Below are 21456 nucleotides of genomic sequence, written 5' to 3'. Positions count from 1 at the left end.
TCTACTATAAAGACACATGCACATGTATGTTTATTGCAGCACTATTCACAATAGCAAAGACTTGGAACCAACCCAAATGCCCATCAGTGGTACACTAGATAAAGAAAATGTGGCACATATACACCATGGAATACTATACAGCCATAAAAAAGGATGAGGTAATGTCTTTTGTTTGCAGAGATATAAATGAAGCTGGAAACCATCATTCTCAGCAAACTAACACAGGAACAGAAAACCTAACACCGCTTGTTCTCATTCATAAGTGGGAGTTGAATAATGAGAACACATGGACACAGGGAGGGGAGCATCACACACCTGGACCTATTGTGGGGTGGAGGGGCTAGGGAGGGATAGCATTAGGAGAAATACTGAATGTAGATGAAGGATTGATGGGTGCTGCAAACCACAATGACACGTGTATACCTCTGTAACAAACCTGCATATTCTGCATATATATCCCAGAACTTAAAGTATAAACAAATCTCATAATTAAAAAAAAAAAAAAGATGAAAAGAGGCAACTAGCTGAGTATATGGACAGCCTCTAGAAGCTGGAAAAGGCAAGAAAATGGTATTTCCCTAGAGCCTCCATAAAGGACTAGAAACAAGTAACTTTCTTTAAAAAGTGCTGAGTAAGTATTCCTCAGAAAGAATAAAGAACAAAATAATTCTTTCTGAGGAATACTTACCCAGAAAGAAAACACACCCCTTTCAATGGATCCTATGTAAATATCCAGTATAAACCAACACTGTGACAAATTTTTAGCTAAGGAAATACCACAAGCAAACACAAAAGTGGGCTTTGGAAAACTGAAAGAGAGCCCGTCTCTTTTCCAAGAAATTTCTTATCAGCAATCAAACCCTATCTTTTCCTGTGGCTTTTGTTTTATTTTATATTTTATTTTATTTTATCACATTTTATGGAAAGCTGAAACATAAATCTAGCAATTATCTTTAAAACAAGTCTTTTAAAAGACTAACATTTTAATTCATACTCACAGTGCCCTGACACTGAAAATTGGGAAATCATTTGGGCACAACAAACTAAAATATTGATTTCTGATTTGTAAGTCTACCAATAATTATTTGACATTAATAGTTTCCCTTTTCTAGAGAAGAAAGGAAAAGAAGGATGTACTCATTCCTGGTTAAGCTCAGTGCCAAGTGAAGAGGTCAACAGGAATGTAATGAGCTTAATATACTCACACCTGCTTAATAATGGATGCTGTTAGGACAGTTCCTTTTGAAGACATAATTTGAAGCTCTGGGTCCAATAGACAAGTAGTAGTTGTGATGGGTAATAACTTAGTAACAGCCTAAATACACATTTTTATGAGACAAGTAACTCTTCTTAAGCAAGTAAAAAGCAGACTAATAAGATGTTCCTATGGGATTTGATATAAACCTGAGAAAGGAAAACATCCCACCTGTGTGACACCGCGTAGAGGAGAGGCTATATAAGCACTTCAAAGAGGAAGACACCCAAGAGCCTTGGAATTTAAACTCTGCGCAAGTGGCTTGAGCTTTTCATCCTGGTGACCACAGACTTGGAAACAAACAAAGCCAGACACATACTATGGATACCAAAGGCCATACAACAACCAATTCTCCTTCAACCCCATGTCAAAGCTGCTCTAGGATTACAAATGTTAGTAACATCTCTTCTAACAACAGCTGCCAATGTGGCGGGCTTAAAGTCAACAACCGTCAACCAGCTGGCCACGTTCAGAGAATTTTCCAGGACCAGGGCTGCCGACCCACCTCTTGCTCTTGTCGCATGCCCATCTACCTAGTAAACAACTTCAATGCTCGCTCCTCTCTGGATGACTGCAGCTGGTATAGTGAAGGCATCAACAGTAATGAGAAGGAGACCATGCAAATCTTGAACAACCGCCTTGCTAACTACATGGAAAAGGTGCGGATGCTAGAACGAGAGAATGCTGAACTGGAGTCTAAAATCCAGGAAGAGAGTAACAAAGAGCTCCCTGTTCTATGTCCTGATTACCTGTCTTACTACACTACCATCGAGGAGCTCCAGCAGAAGGTAAGATTCCTAGGAACTGTTTAATCATGTTGTGAATTGATGGTTTCCAAGCAACAGCTATTTGCTAAACATTAATATTTTTGTTCATTTGGTGCTAAAATTTTTTTGAAGAATAAAAAAAACTCTTGAGTGAAATTGTCATCCTGAGGCAACATTCAGAGTCTGATAGTATTTCCATCCAGGCATAGTGGGCACACACCTGTAATCCTAACACTTTGGGAGGCTGAGGCAGACAGATTGCATGAGTCCAGGAGTTCTAGACCAGCCTGGGCAACAAGATGAAACTCCATCTCTACAAAAAATTACAAAAATTAGGTGAGCATGGTGGCGCATGCTTGTGGCCCCAGCTACTAGGGAGGCTGAAGTGGGAGGATCACTTGAGCATAGGAATTCGAGGCTGCCATGAGCTGAGATCCAGCAAGACTCTGTCTCAAAAAAAAAAAAAAGAGTCTGTTAGTGTTTCTTTTCTCCAGAAATACACTCTACCATTATAACTAGATAACTCAGGACCAAAAAAGATGTTAACAGCAAGTTGTTGTCATTTTTAAATGAAAATAAGAAAATGGAGATCAGAGAAAATAAATTTTGTTTTAATGAGTTCCTAAACAGTTTAGTTTTTATCCATTTTGCAACCATCACCATCTTTTTCGTTGATGCTTGCACTATCATCTCCACGTAGCTTGGTTTGTTTCTACACCAAACCTAACTTTGTTATGCACAGAGATATTCTGCTTCTACACATCTGGATTTATTCAGTTTTAGTAGTTCAACAAATATTTATTGAGCAGCAACAACAATGGGCCAAACATTGTTCTAGATTCTGGGAAAATATTGGTGAACTTTGAAAAGTCCCTGCCTTCATGGAGTTGACATTCTAGTAGATCGTGGTATTTATATAAATTTAGGATGGATTTTATTTTATTTTTATTTATTTATTTATTTTTTGAGATGAAGTCTCACTACTATCAGGCTGGAGTGCAGTGGTATAATCTCGGCTCACTGCAACCTCTGCCTCCCGAGTTCAAGCGATTCTCTTGCTTCAGCCTCCTTAGTAGCTGGGACTACAGGCATGCACTACCACGCCCACCCTAATTTTTGTAATTTTAGTGGAGACGGAGTTTCACCATGTTGGCCAGGATAGTCTTGATCTCTCGACCTAGTGATCCACCCACCTCAGCCTCCCAAAGTGTTGGGATTACAGGCATGAGCCACTGCACCTGGTCTGGATTTTATATTTTAACAACAACAACAACAATACTTAAAAGTTTCTAGTTAAGTAATTTTTGCTGATCTTTTAGGAAAATAACAGAAAATCTGAATTTCCAAAGTTTTCCAAGTTTCCTGAGCATAGCTATGAAGATTAATCAAAAGTCTACTTCATCTTCCCCTGTTACTTGACAGACACACACAAGCCCCTTGGTTCTTAAGGAAGGAGATCCTGGTGTGTGTTTCATTTGTGTGTACGATTTCTTAATTCTAGATCTTGTGTACCAAGGCTGAGAATTCCAGACTGGTCTCGCAAATTGACAACACCAAACTGACTGCAGATGACTTGAGAGCCAAGTAAGCCCACCCAAGTCTGTCATCCATGACAGAGCTCACCCTGAGTCTGACCAAGATGCCCTCAACAAAATTATCCCCACACCTACTAACCTTCTTGCCCCAGACCATGTTGGCACAAGCCCAAAAAAGACTTTTAAATTCAATGAATGATTAAGATTAATAACTGCTCAAAAGTATACAGTACTTATAGTTTCTAACTTGTGAACCCATCTGATTACCTACACAATAGTTTAGTAAAATGGGTAGGTTGTTTTCCCCTTTAAGGTGAGAAAACTGTGGCTCAGTGAGGCTAAGTTGCTTACCCAAGGGTAAGCACAGCTAGTACAGGTCAGAGCCAAAATTTGGACCCAAGTTTTCCGAGCTTTAATCCAGTGCTTTCTTCACTTACATTGCATTGCCACTAGGGGCAGAGGAAGGACAATAAATTCCCACATCTCAAAGGACAGCGATGCAGATGGCCCTAGCAAACTATTTTGGGAATAATAATTAAGTTATGATCTTTATCAAATGGTTTCACCTCTAAAGAGAATAAAAGCTTCAATAGAAATACACCAAGTGAGATGCCGAGAGTAAAATACAGACAGGAGTTCTGCTTGGCTTGGTTTGCATCAACTGCTTTCAGATGTCTCTCTTTTCCCCTCTGGTTTTTAAAGGTATGAAGCTGAGGTGTCTCTACGCCAGCTGGTGGAGGCAGATGCCAATGGCCTCAAGCAGATCCTGAATGTGCTGACCCTGGGCAAAGCAGACCTGGAGGTACAAGTCCAGTCTCTGAAGGAGGAGCTCCTTTGCCTCAAGAACAACCACAAAGAGGTGAGAAAAGAACTAAAACAGTAATCACAAGCTAAGCCCCTAAGAGTAGAATCAGTTCCTTTGAGTTGCACCTGACAAAGGGTGTCCCTGTTTATATTAGTTCATTCTCACACTGCTATAAAGAAATACCTAGGAGTAGGCAATTTATAAAAGAAAGAGGTATAACTGAGTCACAGTTCCACATGGCTGGGGGCGCCTTAGGAAACTTACAATCATGGCTTAAGGGGAAGCAGACATATTTCACTTGGCAGCAGGAGAGAGACCAAAGGGGAAATAGCCCCTTATGAAATCATCAGATCTTGTGAGAACTCACTCACTATCCTGAGAACAGCATGGAGGACACTGCCCCCATGATCTAACCATCTCCCACTGGGTCCCTCCCATGACATGTGGGAATTATGGGAATTACAATTTGAGATGAGATTTGGGTGGGACACAGAGCCGAACCATATCACTGTTACATACTATTCTGGTTTAGCCCTGAAAATACCTACTGCTACTAGGTATTTTCAAATCCACTAACTCCAACACAATATCTGGAGCCATAAGGGGAAGAAAGTCCTCCACCATCCCCTCCAGCTCTTCCACAAGAAGGAACCCAATTTTTCTGTCCTTAAAGTCTTCCCATGCGTGTAGGCATCTCTGCACAGACTTCTGCCACCTCCCGTTAGTACAAGTCAATATTGGTACAAGTCAATATTGGCACAATCCCATATTTGCACCATAGGGACTATGATCTTTTATGATCAATTCCACCTTTATGCTGTTTCACCCATTATCCAGCCCTGGGAATGATCTAAATTTTTTGGAACTCTGGTCTTGCTACCCATTTTTTTTTAATTTTGCACATATTTAAACACACAGTCCTACTTGAAGAAACCTTAAATCATTCTATAGCCTCTTAATAACACCTGTAAAGCATGTATTCCTTTGTTGTGGGCTATATTTTAGACACAATTATGCTAAATCACAGCAGCTAGATTGAAACAAGAACACAAGGGAGTCCTCTGTTCACCAAGTGACTTCACATTCTTTTTCTTCCCATAGGAAATCAATTCTTTACAGTGTCAGCTTGGGGAGAGACTTCACATTGAAGTGACTGCTGCTCCTTCTGTTGACCTAAACCAGGTCCTACAAGAAATGAGATGTCACTATGAGTCCATTATGGAGACAAACCGCAAAGATGCAGAACAATGGTTCAACACGCAGGTGGGGGAAATAGAAAAGTCAAAAACAACAAGCTGATGCTGCATTTCTAGGGCCCTTTATTCAAAGTCATATTTTCCTCCCATAATAGCCTCAGTCTCTGACTGTGTGTTTCAGATGGAGGAGCTGAATCAACAAGTGGTGACCAGCTCTCAACAGCAGCAATGCTGCCAAAAGGAGATCATAGAACTGAGACGCACTGTGAACACTCTGGAGGTTGACCTGCAGGCCCAGCATCGAATGGTACCCAGCAAGCTGACCAAGCCTACCACAGCAAAAGTGGCAGCAGTCCCTGACACCTGTGTGTTGCAGTATTTCCCAAACTGTGTCTCTTAGAACAATAGTTCCTTGTTTGTTAAAGGGTCTATGGTTAAAAAGGGACTTTGTGGCCAAATAAGTCTGGGAAATGCTGGACTAAACCAAGGTTAAACAGGTTGCCTTTCTGTGAGCCTTTAAGAAGCAAATATACATCATGAATCTCCAAGAAGGGGATATGGGTTATTCAGCATTCCAAAACTTATTTGGCTATGGATCCCCCGTTTGTTTAGAGCATATCATGGTATTAATGATTCGTGAAATACACTTTGGGAAACACTGGGAGAGCATTTTATTATATGCAAAGCATTTTTACAAGCTATCACATGAGATTTATAAAGTAATCCTATGGGAGGGTGGCATAATTATTAATTAATGTTACAGATGAGGTTCCAAGAGCTAAGGTGATTTTCCCCAGCAAACCCAAGGTAAGTTTCAGCCCACCTATTTTATAAATAGAGACACTGAGATCCTGACACAGTAAGAAACTTGTCCAGAGTCACAAGAGTCTGAGCCAGAGTTGAGATTCCAAAGCCAGTGCCACTCTGTCTCATGATAATGCCTCTCTGAAGCAAAGAACTGCTTAAATGCTCCAATGTGAAGGGTTTTAGGAAGACCTTGCCCCACACTGGCTTTTTCACCAGCTAGTCATGTGGGCTTGGACAACATATTGAACCTCTTGAACCTCAGTTTTCTCATCTATAAAAATTGGGATAATCATGCAAATAATAGGCTATTAAAACCTAAAATCCCATCATTATCCATAGACTTACAGAATGATAGAGCAGGAATCAAATTTACTCATCAGTTTCAACTTTCATAGTTTACATATAAAGGAATTCGTCTGGTGAAGAAATTGTATATGGCTAAACACTACTTGCTTTCTTTTTAAGACAGAAACACTCACTGAATGAAGTGCCACAGTAATGCATTTTTAATGCCTGTGTGTGCAAAAGTTAATTTTTTTTTTCTCTTCTAAGTAGGAAAGTGTGGTGGGAGATTATCAGGTGGTCCAGAAAATAGAAGCGAAACAAACACTTAAAGAGAGGCAAAAAAGAGAGAGAAAGAGGGAAGGGATCAAGGAAAGCAGATTTTAGCATAGTTGATTATTTGGGTTTTTGATTTATTTGATTAGGAAGCACTAAATGAAGGGCTTGGAAATCTATTAGTAGTGTCACAAAGAAACCATTTTTTTTAAATGATACAGGTCACAGGTGACCTGGATTTATAATGACAGTCATCATTATAAATCCTAATTTCCTCCTTCATGGTAGAGAGATTCCCAGGAGTGCATCCTGACGGAGACAGAGGCTCGTTACACAGCCCTGCTGACCCAGATCCAGAGTCTGATTGATAACCTGGAGGCTCAGCTGGCAGAGATCCGGTGTGCCCTGGAAAGACAGAACCAAGAATACGAGATCCTGCTGGACATCAAGTCCCGGCTGGAGTGTGAGATTACTACATACCGCAGCCTTCTGGAGAGCCTGGATGGCAAGTATGTAAAATAACAACAAATTCTATGACAAAGAAGTGCAAATGGATGCATGTATGTACTGCCACTGGCAATGGGGGACAAGTACTTTGTTCGACATTCTGGCTGGTGATGGGGAGCTTGGACAGAGGCAACCACACACCCTCTCAAGCTGTGCCATGGGGAAGACTTACAATTGTAACTTCATCCAAATTTGAGGCGTTGGCTAAGCTGAGCGGTTTTAAAGAGCCCATGTGCCAGGTTAATTTCTTACAGGTTGCTTAGCTTCTTAGAGTTTTAAAAATGACTAGAGAACAAAATGGTTTTCCCATAGATGAATATTCCTAGTGACCCATTATAGAAGTTTCCCCACTGAGATGAACATCTGCTTTTCATGAGCTCCTACAAAACAACCCAGCCTCCTTTGGAGGACCATTCTGCTCAGGCTAACCCTATGTAGTCACTAGTTCTTGATGCCAACAGCAGCAGGTACACATGTGTGTTTTTATATCTTTTTTAAAAAATAAAACTTGTTCACGCCTGTAATCCCAGCACTTCAGGAGGCTGAGGAGGGCAGATCATGCGGTCAAGAGATCGAGATCATCCTGGCCAACATGGTGAAAACCTGTCTCTATTAAAAATACAAAAAAATTAACTGGGCATGATGACACACACCTGTAGTTCCAGCTACTCAGGAGGCTGAGGCAGGAGAATCACTTGAACCGGGGAAGCAGAGGTTGCAGTGAGCCGAGATCACACCCCTCCACTCCAGCCTGATGACAGAGTGAGACTCCATCTCAAAAAGAAAAACTGAAATAAAAATTAAAGTTGTCATTTTTGTAAACGATAAGAAGCTAAACAACCCATAAGAAACATACCCGGAGGATGAGTTCCGTGAAGTAACTCAGTCCAAACTAACACCCCAGAGACTTAGTTACAATTGCAAAGGAGACCTACTTCCCCAAAGTAATCAGTGAACGCTTCATAGCATTCTTCTAATTGGCACAACCACATTATATGAGCACAATGGTAATCAATGCTGTCACCTTAGGGAGCTGTGATCACCTACCAAAGTGCCTCGAATCATCAAAGAAAGATTATGTTTATAAAAAGAGCATTTACTATGAACTGCTTTTTACTCCAATTCTCTAAAAACTATATATAGACAGCTAGAAGCCACTTGGAAGCTTCCCGATGACACAGTGAGGACTCTTTCATAGCTGGGGTTTAGGCCACCACTATTAGTATGACTAAGTCCCCAATGAGAAAAATACCTGATTAATTTCCATTCCTCAGATAATAATCGCCTTAACCTGTTCCTTATCACTGTTGACCCTGTGGGTTCAGTTTCCATTATATCCATTCTGCAGGTGAAAAGCTAAGGCTTGAGAGAGTTAAATGACTTAGCTGAGGTCACCAGCTGGTAAAGGACAGAGCTGGTCTCTGCCCCAGGCTTTGACTTGGAGTGCGGTATCCTTTCCACAGTGCAATGGTATTGACCCATGGAAACTTACATAATCGAATGCTTCTAAACCTAGGATGCTGATTTCCAATCGATTTGATCTGATTCTTTTTCTTCCACTAACTACAGTATGAAATGAATGAATAACATTCGGAAGTACGTACTTGTCTTGAGCAACAAGGGTTTAAAAAAATTAGCCACAACCATTTTTCTCCATGACCATCATTGCCTTCCCTCTATCACAGCTAAAAGTCTGTTTTTTTCCTTAGGCTTCCCTGTTATCCGTGTGCCACTAAGTGTGAGCCTTCCCCTTGGACATCTTGTAAGTCCAGAGCCATGGAATGCACAGCCCCAGCTTGCACATCCTCAGCCTCCTGTGGCTTACAGGAGCCCTGCAGTGCCTGTGGACCCCTGTCCAGGATACTGGTTAAAATCTTTACCATTACCAAGGAGATTAAGGATGGGAAGGTCATTTCTTCTTACGAGCATGTGCAGCCTTGCTTCATCATCAGACCTGCCAAAGTCTAACATCCCAAGGTGATGAAAATGACCCACATTTATGAAAGAGAGGCCAATACATGCTCCTGCCAGAGAGGTTTAAGGAAACTCCCCAGTCCCTTAAGGTACTTAGTTTCTTACTACTACAGTGGGTCCCCATGGCTAGGTAGAATGCCTTTATTCTGCTCCTTCCCTAACTCACCACTGCTAACATGATAATAAATTACATTTTTCTGGAAGGACATTTTGCATTTATCTGAGGGATGGGAACTGATTTGTAAGCACCCAGGAAGATGGCCTACATTGCTTGACTACACGGGTGATTGATGGGCAGGTCTCTCTCTTGTTTACTCAGGCCTTGTTTACTTACATTCCTCCTTAGAGCCAGTCAGACAAGTTTGGGGTTGTTTTTGGCCACTGGCACATGAAGGTGAAAAGCTACAACCTTCCCTTCTAAATTGCTTTGGATACAGAAAGAAACATACATAGGAACAGTATAAACAGGGGGGAAAAATCTTTACTATTTAGTTCCCTTGAGTAGATAGTTACAAGTATGGATCCTATTAAATTCCACTGTCTTAATTATGATTTATCTATACTAACATACTTTACCTTTCCATAGATATTTTTTTAAATGTTCATGTTCTCCAAAACTTTGTGACCCATTAGGCTCTCCAAATGTTTTATAGTTGTGGGGAGTGAATCTAGAACACTTAGAAGAAATAGCATGGGTCTTTTCATTAAACGTTTGCAATTTCTCTTTCTATTCTTTAGGGAATGGGAGTTTGTTCTGATTGTTTGACAAGGAACATTTAGCTGGAACTCTCAAGAAATAACCCTTGCTTCTTCCCCTCCCTGTGAAGAGTGACAAAGAAAAACATAGCTTAGATTCCTGCTTCAATCTATCCATCAGAGTAAATGGACTTAATATCCACACATTTTGCAGAAAAACAATAGTGAATAATTGCTGCTTGTAAGCGCAAGGCAGTCTCAGTATGAGAAGGCATCATTTACATGCCAGCCATCATCACGGTTTCTTACAGGATAGTCACAGAATATGTAAGTCATTCCCAACAATAATCATTGGACATTGTCAGAGGTTTTGAGAAATAATTCAAAATCAAACACAGATGTGAGGTCAAAAGGCCTACACTTGCATTTCCCAGCTGTGACCCTGGGGAAAACATTTAGACTTCATCAAATTTAATTTCTGTGTTTGTTAAATGATGATCATGCCTACTTCACAGGGTTGTTGTGAAGATCAAATGAAATGGCTTATGTGATACTGCTTTGAACGCTGAAAAGCACTACACCAATGTTATTTTTATGTAAGTTTTGTTTTTAGCTACAGCCCTAGACCTAGTTTTGTCATTATCTCATTTTAAAATTCTTTCTTCATGAATTTAGCTATCCAGTCTTGATTTTGGAGTTTTAATAGTGTTTAACCGTTGGGAGAAAAAAAAAAAAAGAAACATGATTTCCTGTGATCAAGCCCATAATTCTACTCAATAAAGCATTTTTCAATTCTCAGGGTATGTATCACATATCAGTCAATGCCTGATGCCCACATCAAAGACACACGCATTGTGTAACTTACAGCTCAATGATTTACTTCCTCCAGACAAGTAGCAACTTACACTAGCCAAGTGGAATGCAGAACTCCCAGAATGACCTCATTTTAATCAATAATTTCTCTCTCATCTGAGTGGGCAGAGTATCTCCCATCAGTAGTTATCTAAGCACTATCTCAGGCTGCAGGATGAAAATGTGGAAAGAGCATGGAACTGGGATTCAGAAACTTTGGGACAGAGTCTCAATCCAGCCCATGCACATATGACCTTGAGCAAATGGAATATAGCAACATAAGCCCTACCTAACACACGGTTGTAAGGATAAAGCGGAATTGTGATGGTGAAAGGGTTTCTTAAACCATCAGGTGCTTTGCAGAAGAGTATTCCTATTCCCTACATTGAAAACTAGACAGATCGTTTTCAGATCGTTTTCATCCACACCTTCTTCCTTTCTTTCTAATTCAGTGCTGGGCCCAGGTGGACACTGATAACATGTACTGAGCTACAAAATTAGGGTTTAGGAATCTCACTGGACTCAAGCTAAACTTGAGCTGACGCAGCAGTGCCATTTTCAATTTATCCTAGAAATAGAATGCCTTCCTCCTTTGCAGAGCAAAATATACCCCATGCCATTCACGATTTAAAAAAAAATACATGATTATGGCCAGGCACGGTGACTCACACCTGTAATCCCAGCACTTTGGGAGGCCAAGGTGGGTGGATCACCTGAGGTCAGAAGTTCAAGACCAGCCTGACCAACGTGGAGAAACCCCATCTCTACTAAAAATACAAAATTAGCCGGGCATGGTGGTGTATTCCTGTAATCCCAGCCACTTGGGAGGCTGAGGCAGGAGAATCGCTTGAACCCAGGAGGCAGAGGTTGCAGTGAGCTAAGATCCTGCCATTGCATTCCAGCCTGGGCAACAAGAGCAAAACTCCATCTCAAAAAAAAAAAAAAAAAAAAAAATCAAGATTATAAACTGCACAGTAAAAAGGGGAGTTAGCCACTCGAAGGCTTGCAGCTTTTTTTTAAAGTGTCTTCTTCACATAAGAGAATGTAAAACCATTTTCTGGTTGTATGCATGTGGTCAAACCTTTTAAAGGCAATAGGAAATCTGGATTTTTAACTGGGAGTCTAAGTAAGTATCCTATACAGCCCCAAAGGAAGTTCAAGGTTTTATGACATAGTTCAGCATAAGTCAGAAGCTGGAGCAGAAAAGGGGCTTGCGGGGAGAGAAAGTATAATTTTATCACAGCTCGAAAGACGAACATGAATCAGGAAACACAACATGGTCTCTAGAGTCTGAGGTCAAATCTTATTTCTCTGTTTTCACTCTGAGGGTCCATAATTATATCTCTTAAACAGGGAGGGGAACATCACACATCCAGGCCTTTTGCGGGGTGGAAGGGCTAGGGGAGGGATAGTAGGCGGTGGGGGTATTGGGGAGGGATAACATTAGGAGAAATACTTAATGTAGATGATGGGGGATGGATGCAGCAAACCACCATGGCATGTGTATACCTAAGCAACAATCCTGCACGATCAGCATGTACTCCAGAATTTTTTTTTAAGGGAGATATTTTAGATATATTTTTCTAGATTTTTTTTTCCTTTCTTCTTGTTGACTCCACTTTATATCATAGCTAGTTTAAACTCTTCCAAATATGGAGGTAACCACGCTTCCCTCTTTCCTTTTGCTTTCATCCCTTAACTGTCCCCCATCACCTGCCCCCAGCACACAGCCCACACCCTCTATATCATTTGGATTATTGGGCCTTATCCAGGTCTCCTGCATTTGCATCTTCAGGTGTGGGACCTGGGAACCCAATTTTTAACAAAAGTCTCAAGTGTGTGCACTGCATTAAAAGCCACTGCTTTATCATTGACCAGGGACTCTTGGCTTAAAGATCTGAATGACTTGATTCCTTATTCGAGGCTCTTAGATTCGGACATAGCTTGATAGACAACCACACTTACAGATTCCCCCTCTTCATGTCTATTTGCCTGTTTATAAAATGGAGCTAATCAATCATGATCAATAATTTAATAAATATCATCAACTCATTTAATCCTCACAACCCCATCATGAAGTAGATACTATGAATAGTGCCATTTCACAGATGAGGAAACTGCTGGGCAGAAAATTTAATTGACTCATCCACGCCACACAATAATGAGATTGAATTATAAGTACTTTTATTTCCTTAGGAAGGTCAAATAGAACCGGATACAAGAACAGAAATAATCTGCAGTAGCAAAAGCTTGCTTTTCAACTCTTCAAAGTACCCTTCTCCATCTTGCTCATCACAGCTTCCAGTGAGAAACCATCCAAGGAATTTTTACCCCTCATCCAGAAATGCACAGAATATGTGACTTTTTGAATGAGGAAGGTATTGGATGGCAGCTAATAGTCTTTTTAATGTCAGAGATGGAAAATCTGGGCACAGAGAGAATGGCAGCTTGTTCATGGCATGTGGTCAACAAGAAGACCAGTGCCCTTTCTTCTGCTCCTCACTCCCCTCGTTCCTGGCACATCCATAGTGAACAGCTATGGACTGAGGCCTAATGCAAACAACACTAGACCCCAAGACAGCGACCCCAAACTCTAACCCTCAGAAGTACCTCTTGACTTCTCTGTGCTTAGACTCTAGGCACTCACCATGGACTCTTCAAAGCTTATGTCCTCAGTGTCTCTTAAAAGCTCTGACATTACTTATCATGTCTAGTTTTCTACCTCTGTAAATAGGAATTGACACCAAAAAAAGTGTTTCAACCCCCTCCATCTCACCTTGCCAGTGTCTTTTCAAGGCAATTAGATGGTATCAGTGAGATCTTTATGTTCTTTAGAAGATAATTACTCTGGTTATTAATTCCCATAATTTCCATTTTTCAAACAATGAAGAAAAATATCTTACTCTAGACAGAAATGAACCCCTTAGCTGAGTAAGTTTCTATCCTATTTCTGTCCATTTTGATTTAAAATTAAAGTTTTAATAATAAAAACACATTTTAAAAGCAAACATACACTTTAAATGAGAGAAGGGGGAAAGATTAAAATTAAAGAGAAAAAGAAAGTGTCTCCAAAGAGAAGAGAATAGGTTCATGTTAGATTAGGAATAATTTCTAGGCTGAGGCAATCAGCACCTGTGACACAGCCATGGGTTAGTCTCGGGGCAAGCAAACCTGGAATGCATTGTTTTAACACTGTGATCAAATGTCTTTCATAGGAGATGAATCCTCTGGGTATGGGGCTGGCTAGAAATATCTGGTCAGTGTGTTCAAGCATGATTCACAAGCTTCATGGGAACAACCCACGCACCCAGTTCAAATGTGAACAACCCTGTGTGGCAACATTGAAAGGTTTGCTGTAATTATCCTTTCAGGTTGAGCATCGTATCTGGAGAGTTTTCCTAGGTGATGCTTTTAAGCCACAGGCCACCACCTACATTCTAAACATCTTAAAAAGGCATCCCAGCAGCAAGATTTCTGAATATGTTTTCTTGATCCTCCTCTCTCTCTCCCCACCCCCCAGCACCCCCTTCTCTCTGGAACAACACAGCAGTCAAGGCTGACATACTGGTAGTACCTGGAGAAAACATCTCAGCCAGCAAGTTCTCTTACTCTTTTTCTTATTCTTTTCTAGGAGGTGAGCAGATTTGGGACTCCCTTCTCTCTTTCCTTCTCCAAAAACAAAAAACAAAACAAGACAGAAACAAAAAAAGAATCAAGAAGGCCTTTCTTCTAATCCAGGAGCCAAAATCTCTGATACTATAGCTCATTATGGAGAGCCACTGGGCTCTCTAGTGCTCAAGAGTTACCTGGAAAGGGTGGTATCCACCCATTTGGTATCTGTATTTGGCATCTGTGGCCCTTAAAGAAACTGCCTAATTCGACTGACCCGGAAGATCTAGAGAGACACCACACTTTGGGATGAACATCTCTAAATGTGGGCAATTGGTCATAAAGAACTACCCATCAACTGTGTGTAAGAGTAAAAAGATCCTCTCTCTGCACTTCTGTGGAGGATAAATGTCTGTCAGGTCAGTTTCCATTGACCAGAAAACAAACAAACAAACAAACAAACCTGTGTTCTCTTCCTTCTGCCACTTTCTAGGAAACACCCCCTTCCCCACTCCCAGCATAGACACTGGTTGCAGGGAGAAGTCTCACAGTGGAAGGTAAACACAATTACTACCCATGTAAGAGGACTCTGTAAGTTGAATGGGGAAAGGAGACTAGGATGAAAACTCAGAACAAGCACCCCCTAAAAAAGTAGAAAAACCTAGAAAAGAACGTTGGCCATCTCTGTTTAAAAAGCAGAAGCATGTACTGATTAAGAACACATACTTAAATCTAGACCACCTGGGTGTCTGATTCCCAGCCTTGCCACATACCGTGAGATCTCAGACAAGTTACTTAACCTCTCTATTTCCTCATCTTTAAAATGGGGCTATTAATAGCATCTACCTCACAGAGCTGAGATGACGACATTAATTAATGCATGCAAAGCTTCTAGAGTATGCCTGGCACCCAGGAACCTTGTTAGTAGGGTTGCGTTATACTGCTTCGTGAAGCTTCAACTGGCAAAACAATCCCACAAGAGCTAATGAATTATTTCACCTGAGCCAGCTGACAATGGCATGGTCATGCAAAGCCATTCTGATAACTGATGAATGTGCTAGATTAAGGATGGAATCTTTCTTTTTAAAAGAAAGCTGAGTCACACATCACCCAAAGTAAAAAACACATACAGGTCCAGCTCTTCTGTTTTCCAAAATGTTGGGGAACTTAATTGTAAAGGACCTCTCCATCAAATAATAACCTTGACACTCTTTGCAAGCCAGTAGGAAGACGATGGCCCAGGAGGAGGAAGGAGAACAGTTTGAATCCCTGTAACAGGATTACTTTTGTGGACAACGGAAATGACAGGGCAACTCAGACAAGACTGATAGCCCTTCGCTTGGTACAATATCTGTTACCCTTGTCCTTTGTGGGCCCAATGTTTCCTAGAGTCAGGCTATGGGGTCAATGGAGAAAAATGGAGAAAACAGCTGGAAGCCTTCTCTAGAACTCTCAAAATGGACATAGTACCATCAACACATTATCAAAGTAATTACAGATGCACAGAAGCCACAGTGTCTCCTAAGGCCAAAAAATAGAAAGAGCAATGTTTCTTTCATTCAATTAAAAATAGATTAAGTATTATGTCTAGAGTTTTGCTATATGCTTTACATGAATTATCTCACTCAATTCTTACAATGGCCCTATCATACTATTGTTAATATCACATTACTAACAAGTGAATCAAGGCTTACAGAAGTTAATTTGCTCAGTGTCAAGGCTAGTAAATGTTGAAGTCAAAATTTGAACAAACTCATATGCTCTTTATTCTAAATGCCCAATCAATTAAATGATTACTCAAGTTTGACAATGTCATACATGTAGCCTAACCAAAGCTATAAAGAATTGAAGAAATAATGCTTGTCTTGGAGGTTTAAAGAAAGTGAACCCTATCCCGGGTGGTCCAAGTGGTTAAGAAAAGTTTTTTTTCCATTATTTTATTGCATTTTAGGTTTTGGGGGTACATGTGAAGAACATGCAAGATTGTTGCATAGGTACACACGTGGCAGTGTGGTTTGCTGCCTTCCTCCCCATCACCTATATCTGGCATCTCTCCCCTTGCTATCTCTCCCCAGCTCCCCATCCCCCACCATCCCTCCCCTATTTCCCCCCAACTGACCCCAGTGTGTAGTGCTCCAAGAGAAAGTGAGCCCTAAAAACACAACTCCACAGTGTCCAGCCCAATCCAGGAAGGAGCAACTTGAACACATGAACACCATCACATAAGCACGTGTGGACTTGAGGCAGTTCTTCAACCTCATTCCTCAAGACCCCACATCTCTCTTCTAGTTCCATTTTTGACAAAAGCCTTCATAATACAATTTGATTTGTCTAATTATTAAGTACAACAAAGAAGGTGCATTGATTTGCGGTTGGGAACTCTGTGGCTGTAGAATGGATAAACTCTCAATGTTAAATTAATAAGTTTGCATTCTGTCTGACTCATCTGGCACTTAAAAGTCAGGTTACTGTGAGTCAGTCCTGAGAATCCCTTTGGTTCTGGTGCACTAATAACCCACCAGCCTAAGAACAGACGTAGACCACCATAACTTCACAAAAAAGTATCACCTTGTGAAGCTCCTCTTTGGAGACCAGATGACCTAACTCAACAGCATCTTCATCTCTTCTCATTCTAACACAATAATTAGGTTATTGGGATTGTGTGAGGTTTATTGCTAGAAGATTGGTACCGTATAGCTCTGCTCTACTAGATATAAAACTAAGAGGTCTTGAATGGAGAAGCACTGGGAAAGTGTAGGTCTCATTTCTAACACCGTTCACATTCATGGCGAGCACAGGCTCAAAACAATGGACACCAGATATTCATATTTCTAACAATTGGTGGCCTCTTCAGCAATGGTGGGTTGCCAAAGCTGCAGGGGACTTCCTGGTTTTGACTCATCCCAAGAGTAACAGGACACAAGACTGATGGGATATCGAAAGTCCACCCCCAGGATTCCTTTCAAGAAAGGCTACAAATTGTCATTAGGGGGATAGTAATCAGAAATGAAATCAAATGTGTTGGATTCAGAGAGAAGCCAAAGATGTGACTTTTGTGTATTCAGGAAAGGCACTGAGAGGAATAGACAAAATAAGAAAGAGGAAGTTGCAGAATATGTGCTTTTGTGGCTGCAGGGTAAGAAGAACCAAGAGGTCATTTGGAATTCACTTACATGGAACAGAATGTATAGTGGGACTAAGATTGCAGGAACATTATGTCCCGCGTCCAGTTACAGCACCATCTCTTTGGAGTAATGACATGAAGACTAGCAAAGATTGCACCACTGCATTCCAGTTTGGGCAACAGAGCAAGACTCTGTCTCAAAAAAAAAAGGAAAAGAAAAGAAAAGGTTTCCACTTGGTGATATTTGGGTTTTTTTTCCTTTATTTAAATTTGTATTTTGTAATCAGCTTAAATTACTTTTAAAATAAAATTATATTTTTCAAATAAAAATAATAATAATAATAATAAGTTAGTGATGAAAGGGGAGCTGTGGACAAAGGGTGAGATCAGGAGGGAGATAGGCTCGGGTCATAAAAGACACACATTCATGTTTGCCCTAATGGTGGTACCCACGTGCCCTGGATCGTAAGGAGCAGCTCAGCTTTTATGTAATTTTATGCTTCTCCATAAAAATTATTTCTAAAATGTTTAATTAAATGTGATTTAAATTCTGTAATTTTGTGAGGTATATCATGTATACTAATTTGCTAATTTAAAAATCTACCTGTAATTTGCCTTTTTAGGGTTTATGAAACATAGTAACTATAACCATCTTTGCTATTATGCTAATCATTAAAGATCTATCCTAAGTATGTGTATGGGAAATAAGTTCTATAAATGACATGAAAAAGATAGTCTATTCGCCTTGATTTAATCTTCAGCAAAAATAGATCACGAGAGTTCCTATGGGATGTTGCCCCCACAAACACAAACACTTTTGCTGTATTAATGTTCTACTGCCACTGTAACAAAACGACATGAATTTCATGGCTCGAAGCAACATAAATTTGCTATCTTACTGTTCTCTATTTCAGAAGTCTGACTTGGGACTCAGTGTACTCAAATCAAAGTGTTGGAGGTTCGGGCGGTGGGGGGACTTTGTTTTCTTGCCAAACTTGTTCAGCTTTCAGAGGCTGCCCACATTGCTGGGCTTGTCCGCCGCTTCCATCTTCACCATCAGCAATCTCGTCAACTCTGCCTTCATCACATCTCCTTCGCCAACACTGACTGAATCTTCTACCTCCCTCTTCCGCTTTTAAAGACATTCTGATTACCTTCGGCCCACTCAAATAATTCAGGATACTCTCCCTATTTTAAAGCCAGCTGATTAGCAACCTTAAATCTGTTTGTGACCTTAATTACCTTTTGCCAAGTAACATTGCCTGTTCACAGGCTCTGGGTATTAGGACCTGGGCATCATTAGGGGGCCATTATTCTGCCTCCCACACCAAAGGAAATACAGAGAGGGAGGAGAGAAAGAGACAGCCCATGTATTATCTCTCTAAAATCCCAAAACCAAAACTGGACACTGAGGTGTAAGTCATAAAGTCACAAGTGTTTAAATTCACCAACCAATCAAGCTTTCCTGTTGCACTTTAAGCCTCAGGGAACACTGGCGCATAAGGAGAGTATATGTTTAAGGCCATACCTTAACTAATAGTTTGAAGATGTAAACATACTCCATAACCTTGTGGGGTCATCTTTTTATAGCAACAATAATAATAATTAACATTTACTGAGTGCTTGCAATGTGCCATAGCGTTAAGTGTTCTCTATGTACATTTGCTACACAACTACCCATTTTGCAGATGAAGAAGGTGAGGCATGAGAGGTTCATAGCCAGAGTCATACAGATAGTGTCAGAATCAGGATTCACACCCAGGACCCTGGGACTCCAGAACCTCCACTTTTAACCATCATGAAAAACTGCTTCTTCCTCTTTTTTTTTTTTTTAACCAATATACACTTTGCAATAATTTATTCCCTAATTGACAGAGATAGTGATGAAAGGGAATGTGTGGACCTTTCGTCACTATCTCTGTCAATTAGGGAATAAATTATTGCAAAGATAGAAGGAAAAGATCAGAGTGGGACCTAACCAAAGGTATTTGGAAATGGCTTTTACCTGCATTTGGAAACTCAAGCCTTCCAAGGGAAGAAATATGAGTTCACTGCTCCACTCTACCTTAAGTCCCAGTTATTATAACACAATGTAACATACAGAATGCTCACATTCCATATGTCACATTCCATGATGTAGCATTCCTATGTTACATACTATTAACTATTATTATAGTTCACTGTAGAACTCGTAGTTCACTGCTTCCTCCTTTCACTGCCTTAGTTCTTACATCCATAAGAAAAAGTCCATCATGATAGTTACTTGTCCGTAAAGCGAGTTGAGAACCTTGAACAAAAAAATATTTTGGAAAAACATATGATTACTTCCTGTCAAAAAGCATACTGAAGAAGATACATATCAAACACGTACAGTTTAAGGTACCATAAAAGACACCGTGTTTATTGTACAATCCTCTTGAATAATAAATGCAGGACATACACACCTCAGGTGTCATAAAAGTCAATAAGTTGACTTTTATTATGCCTTCTTTCTCACTGCAGAAAAGTGGTTATTGCTGTGCTCTTCCTCTGATATCCCTGAGTATGTTACTAAATCAATCATAATTAATAAGCAAACCTCCATCGTCTCTCTTCTGGACAGGGACAGTCACTTCCTAGCCATCCCCACCCCTTCATTCTCACCCTCATTCATTCTTCATAAGACAGCTAGGGTGATCTTTTAGAAGATCATGGCACAGTACTCCCCTGTTTAAATTCTTAATTTTCCACATCTCTTGTGTTGAAGATCAAAATACTCAGCAGAGCTGAGAAAGCCTGGAACGACCCCGTGTCCTATGTGTCACCGTGTCCTGTCGCCCTGCTTTCCTCCCCACCCTCTCTATTCCACACAGGGTAGGCATTCAATAAATATTTGTTTAATGAATGAAGAGACAATCAATGGAGTTTTTTGTGTGAACAATGTATTAAGGTTTATTTTTGAATAAGAAGCAATATTGACTGGCTGCAGTGGCTCACGCCTGTAATCCCAGCACTTTGGGAGGCTGAGGCAGACAGATCACACAAGGTCAGGAGTTCGAGACCAACCTGGCCAACAGGGTGAAACCCTGTCTCTACTAAAAATACAAAAAATAGCAGGGCGTGGCAGTGGGCGCCAGTAATCCCAGCTATTCAGGAGGCTTCAACCTGGGAGATGGAGGTTGCAGTGAGCTGAGATCGTGCCACTGCACTCCAGCATGGGCAACAAATCAAGACTCTATCTCAAAAAAAAAATTAAGAAGCAATATTTGGATGAACCAGACAAATACATGGTTGAATTTCAGGTGGCAACTACTGAGAAGTGGGGAAGAACGCTGGGAGCACAGACCTTCCGGCAGCCTTTCGTCCACTGGCCCTGCCGCAACGGGAACCACACTGGAATAAAGGTAAAACCTATCAGGACCAGACTTCAGCAAATTGCATGACATGAAGCTTCAGCAACCAACACCACAGTTAACTCAGAACATCTCCTTCTAAGGCAAAAGAAAGTAACGCCCAGTGAAAACCAAAGCTGCCGTGCAGGTTAATTCCAGGATTACTCATGACAACGGTCTTTGTATAAAAGATTTATTTGATTACCTGTGATGTCCATCGGATTAAGATGATAATAAGGAGAAAAAGAAGAGTAAAACCATTTCAGCCTCGCAGCAGCACTTCTCACCCGTTTGTGGGGATCTGTTTTCTCTTCTGTTGCCTTAAATAGATGAAATCACTGCACCAGGCCCAGCGGCATGTCAGAGGCCACGCAAAAGAACTTAAGGATCTTCCTAAAAC

At 40.7% G+C, this 21456-nt stretch overlaps 1 protein-coding gene across 2 annotated transcripts; it reads left to right on the top strand.

Annotated features, from left to right (window-relative positions):
• Nucleotides 1-1525: 1525 nt before the first annotated feature.
• Nucleotides 1526-10898, top strand: KRT39 (keratin 39). 2 transcript variants are annotated; one of them, XM_037727402.1, is made up of 8 exons: nt 1526-2043; nt 3524-3606; nt 4260-4416; nt 5464-5625; nt 5740-5865; nt 7212-7432; nt 9140-9407; nt 10143-10898. In XM_037727402.1, the coding sequence occupies exons 1-7, from the start codon at nt 1576-1578 to the stop codon at nt 9396-9398; spliced, it is 1476 nt and encodes a 491-aa protein (XP_037583330.1). In that variant the 5' UTR covers nt 1526-1575; the 3' UTR covers nt 9399-9407; nt 10143-10898. The 2 variants fall into 2 exon arrangements, 1 of the variants encoding a protein (XP_037583330.1); XR_001816037.2 differs by having other exon boundaries at nt 1528-2043; nt 9140-9493.
• Nucleotides 10899-21456: the final 10558 nt, after the last annotated feature.

This window comes from Cebus imitator, unplaced genomic scaffold (genome assembly GCF_001604975.1).
Source record: "Cebus imitator isolate Cc_AM_T3 unplaced genomic scaffold, Cebus_imitator-1.0 Scaffold228, whole genome shotgun sequence".
Classification (NCBI taxonomy): domain Eukaryota; kingdom Metazoa; phylum Chordata; class Mammalia; order Primates; family Cebidae; genus Cebus; species Cebus imitator.
Note: the sequence above shows the minus strand (reverse complement) of the source record. Positions and strands in the feature narration are given on the sequence as shown.

Bases quoted from the DNA above. Each gene is read 5' to 3' on its own strand.
- KRT39 (XM_037727402.1), top strand. From the start codon at position 1,576: ATGGATACCAAAGGCCATACAACAACCAATTCTCCTTCAACCCCATGT. The intron at 5,866-7,211 runs GTACCCAGCAAG...CCTTCATGGTAG, and splicing joins TGCAGGCCCAGCATCGAATG to AGAGATTCCCAGGAGTGCAT. The intron at 7,433-9,139 runs GTATGTAAAATA...TTTTTTCCTTAG, and splicing joins CTGGAGAGCCTGGATGGCAA to GCTTCCCTGTTATCCGTGTG.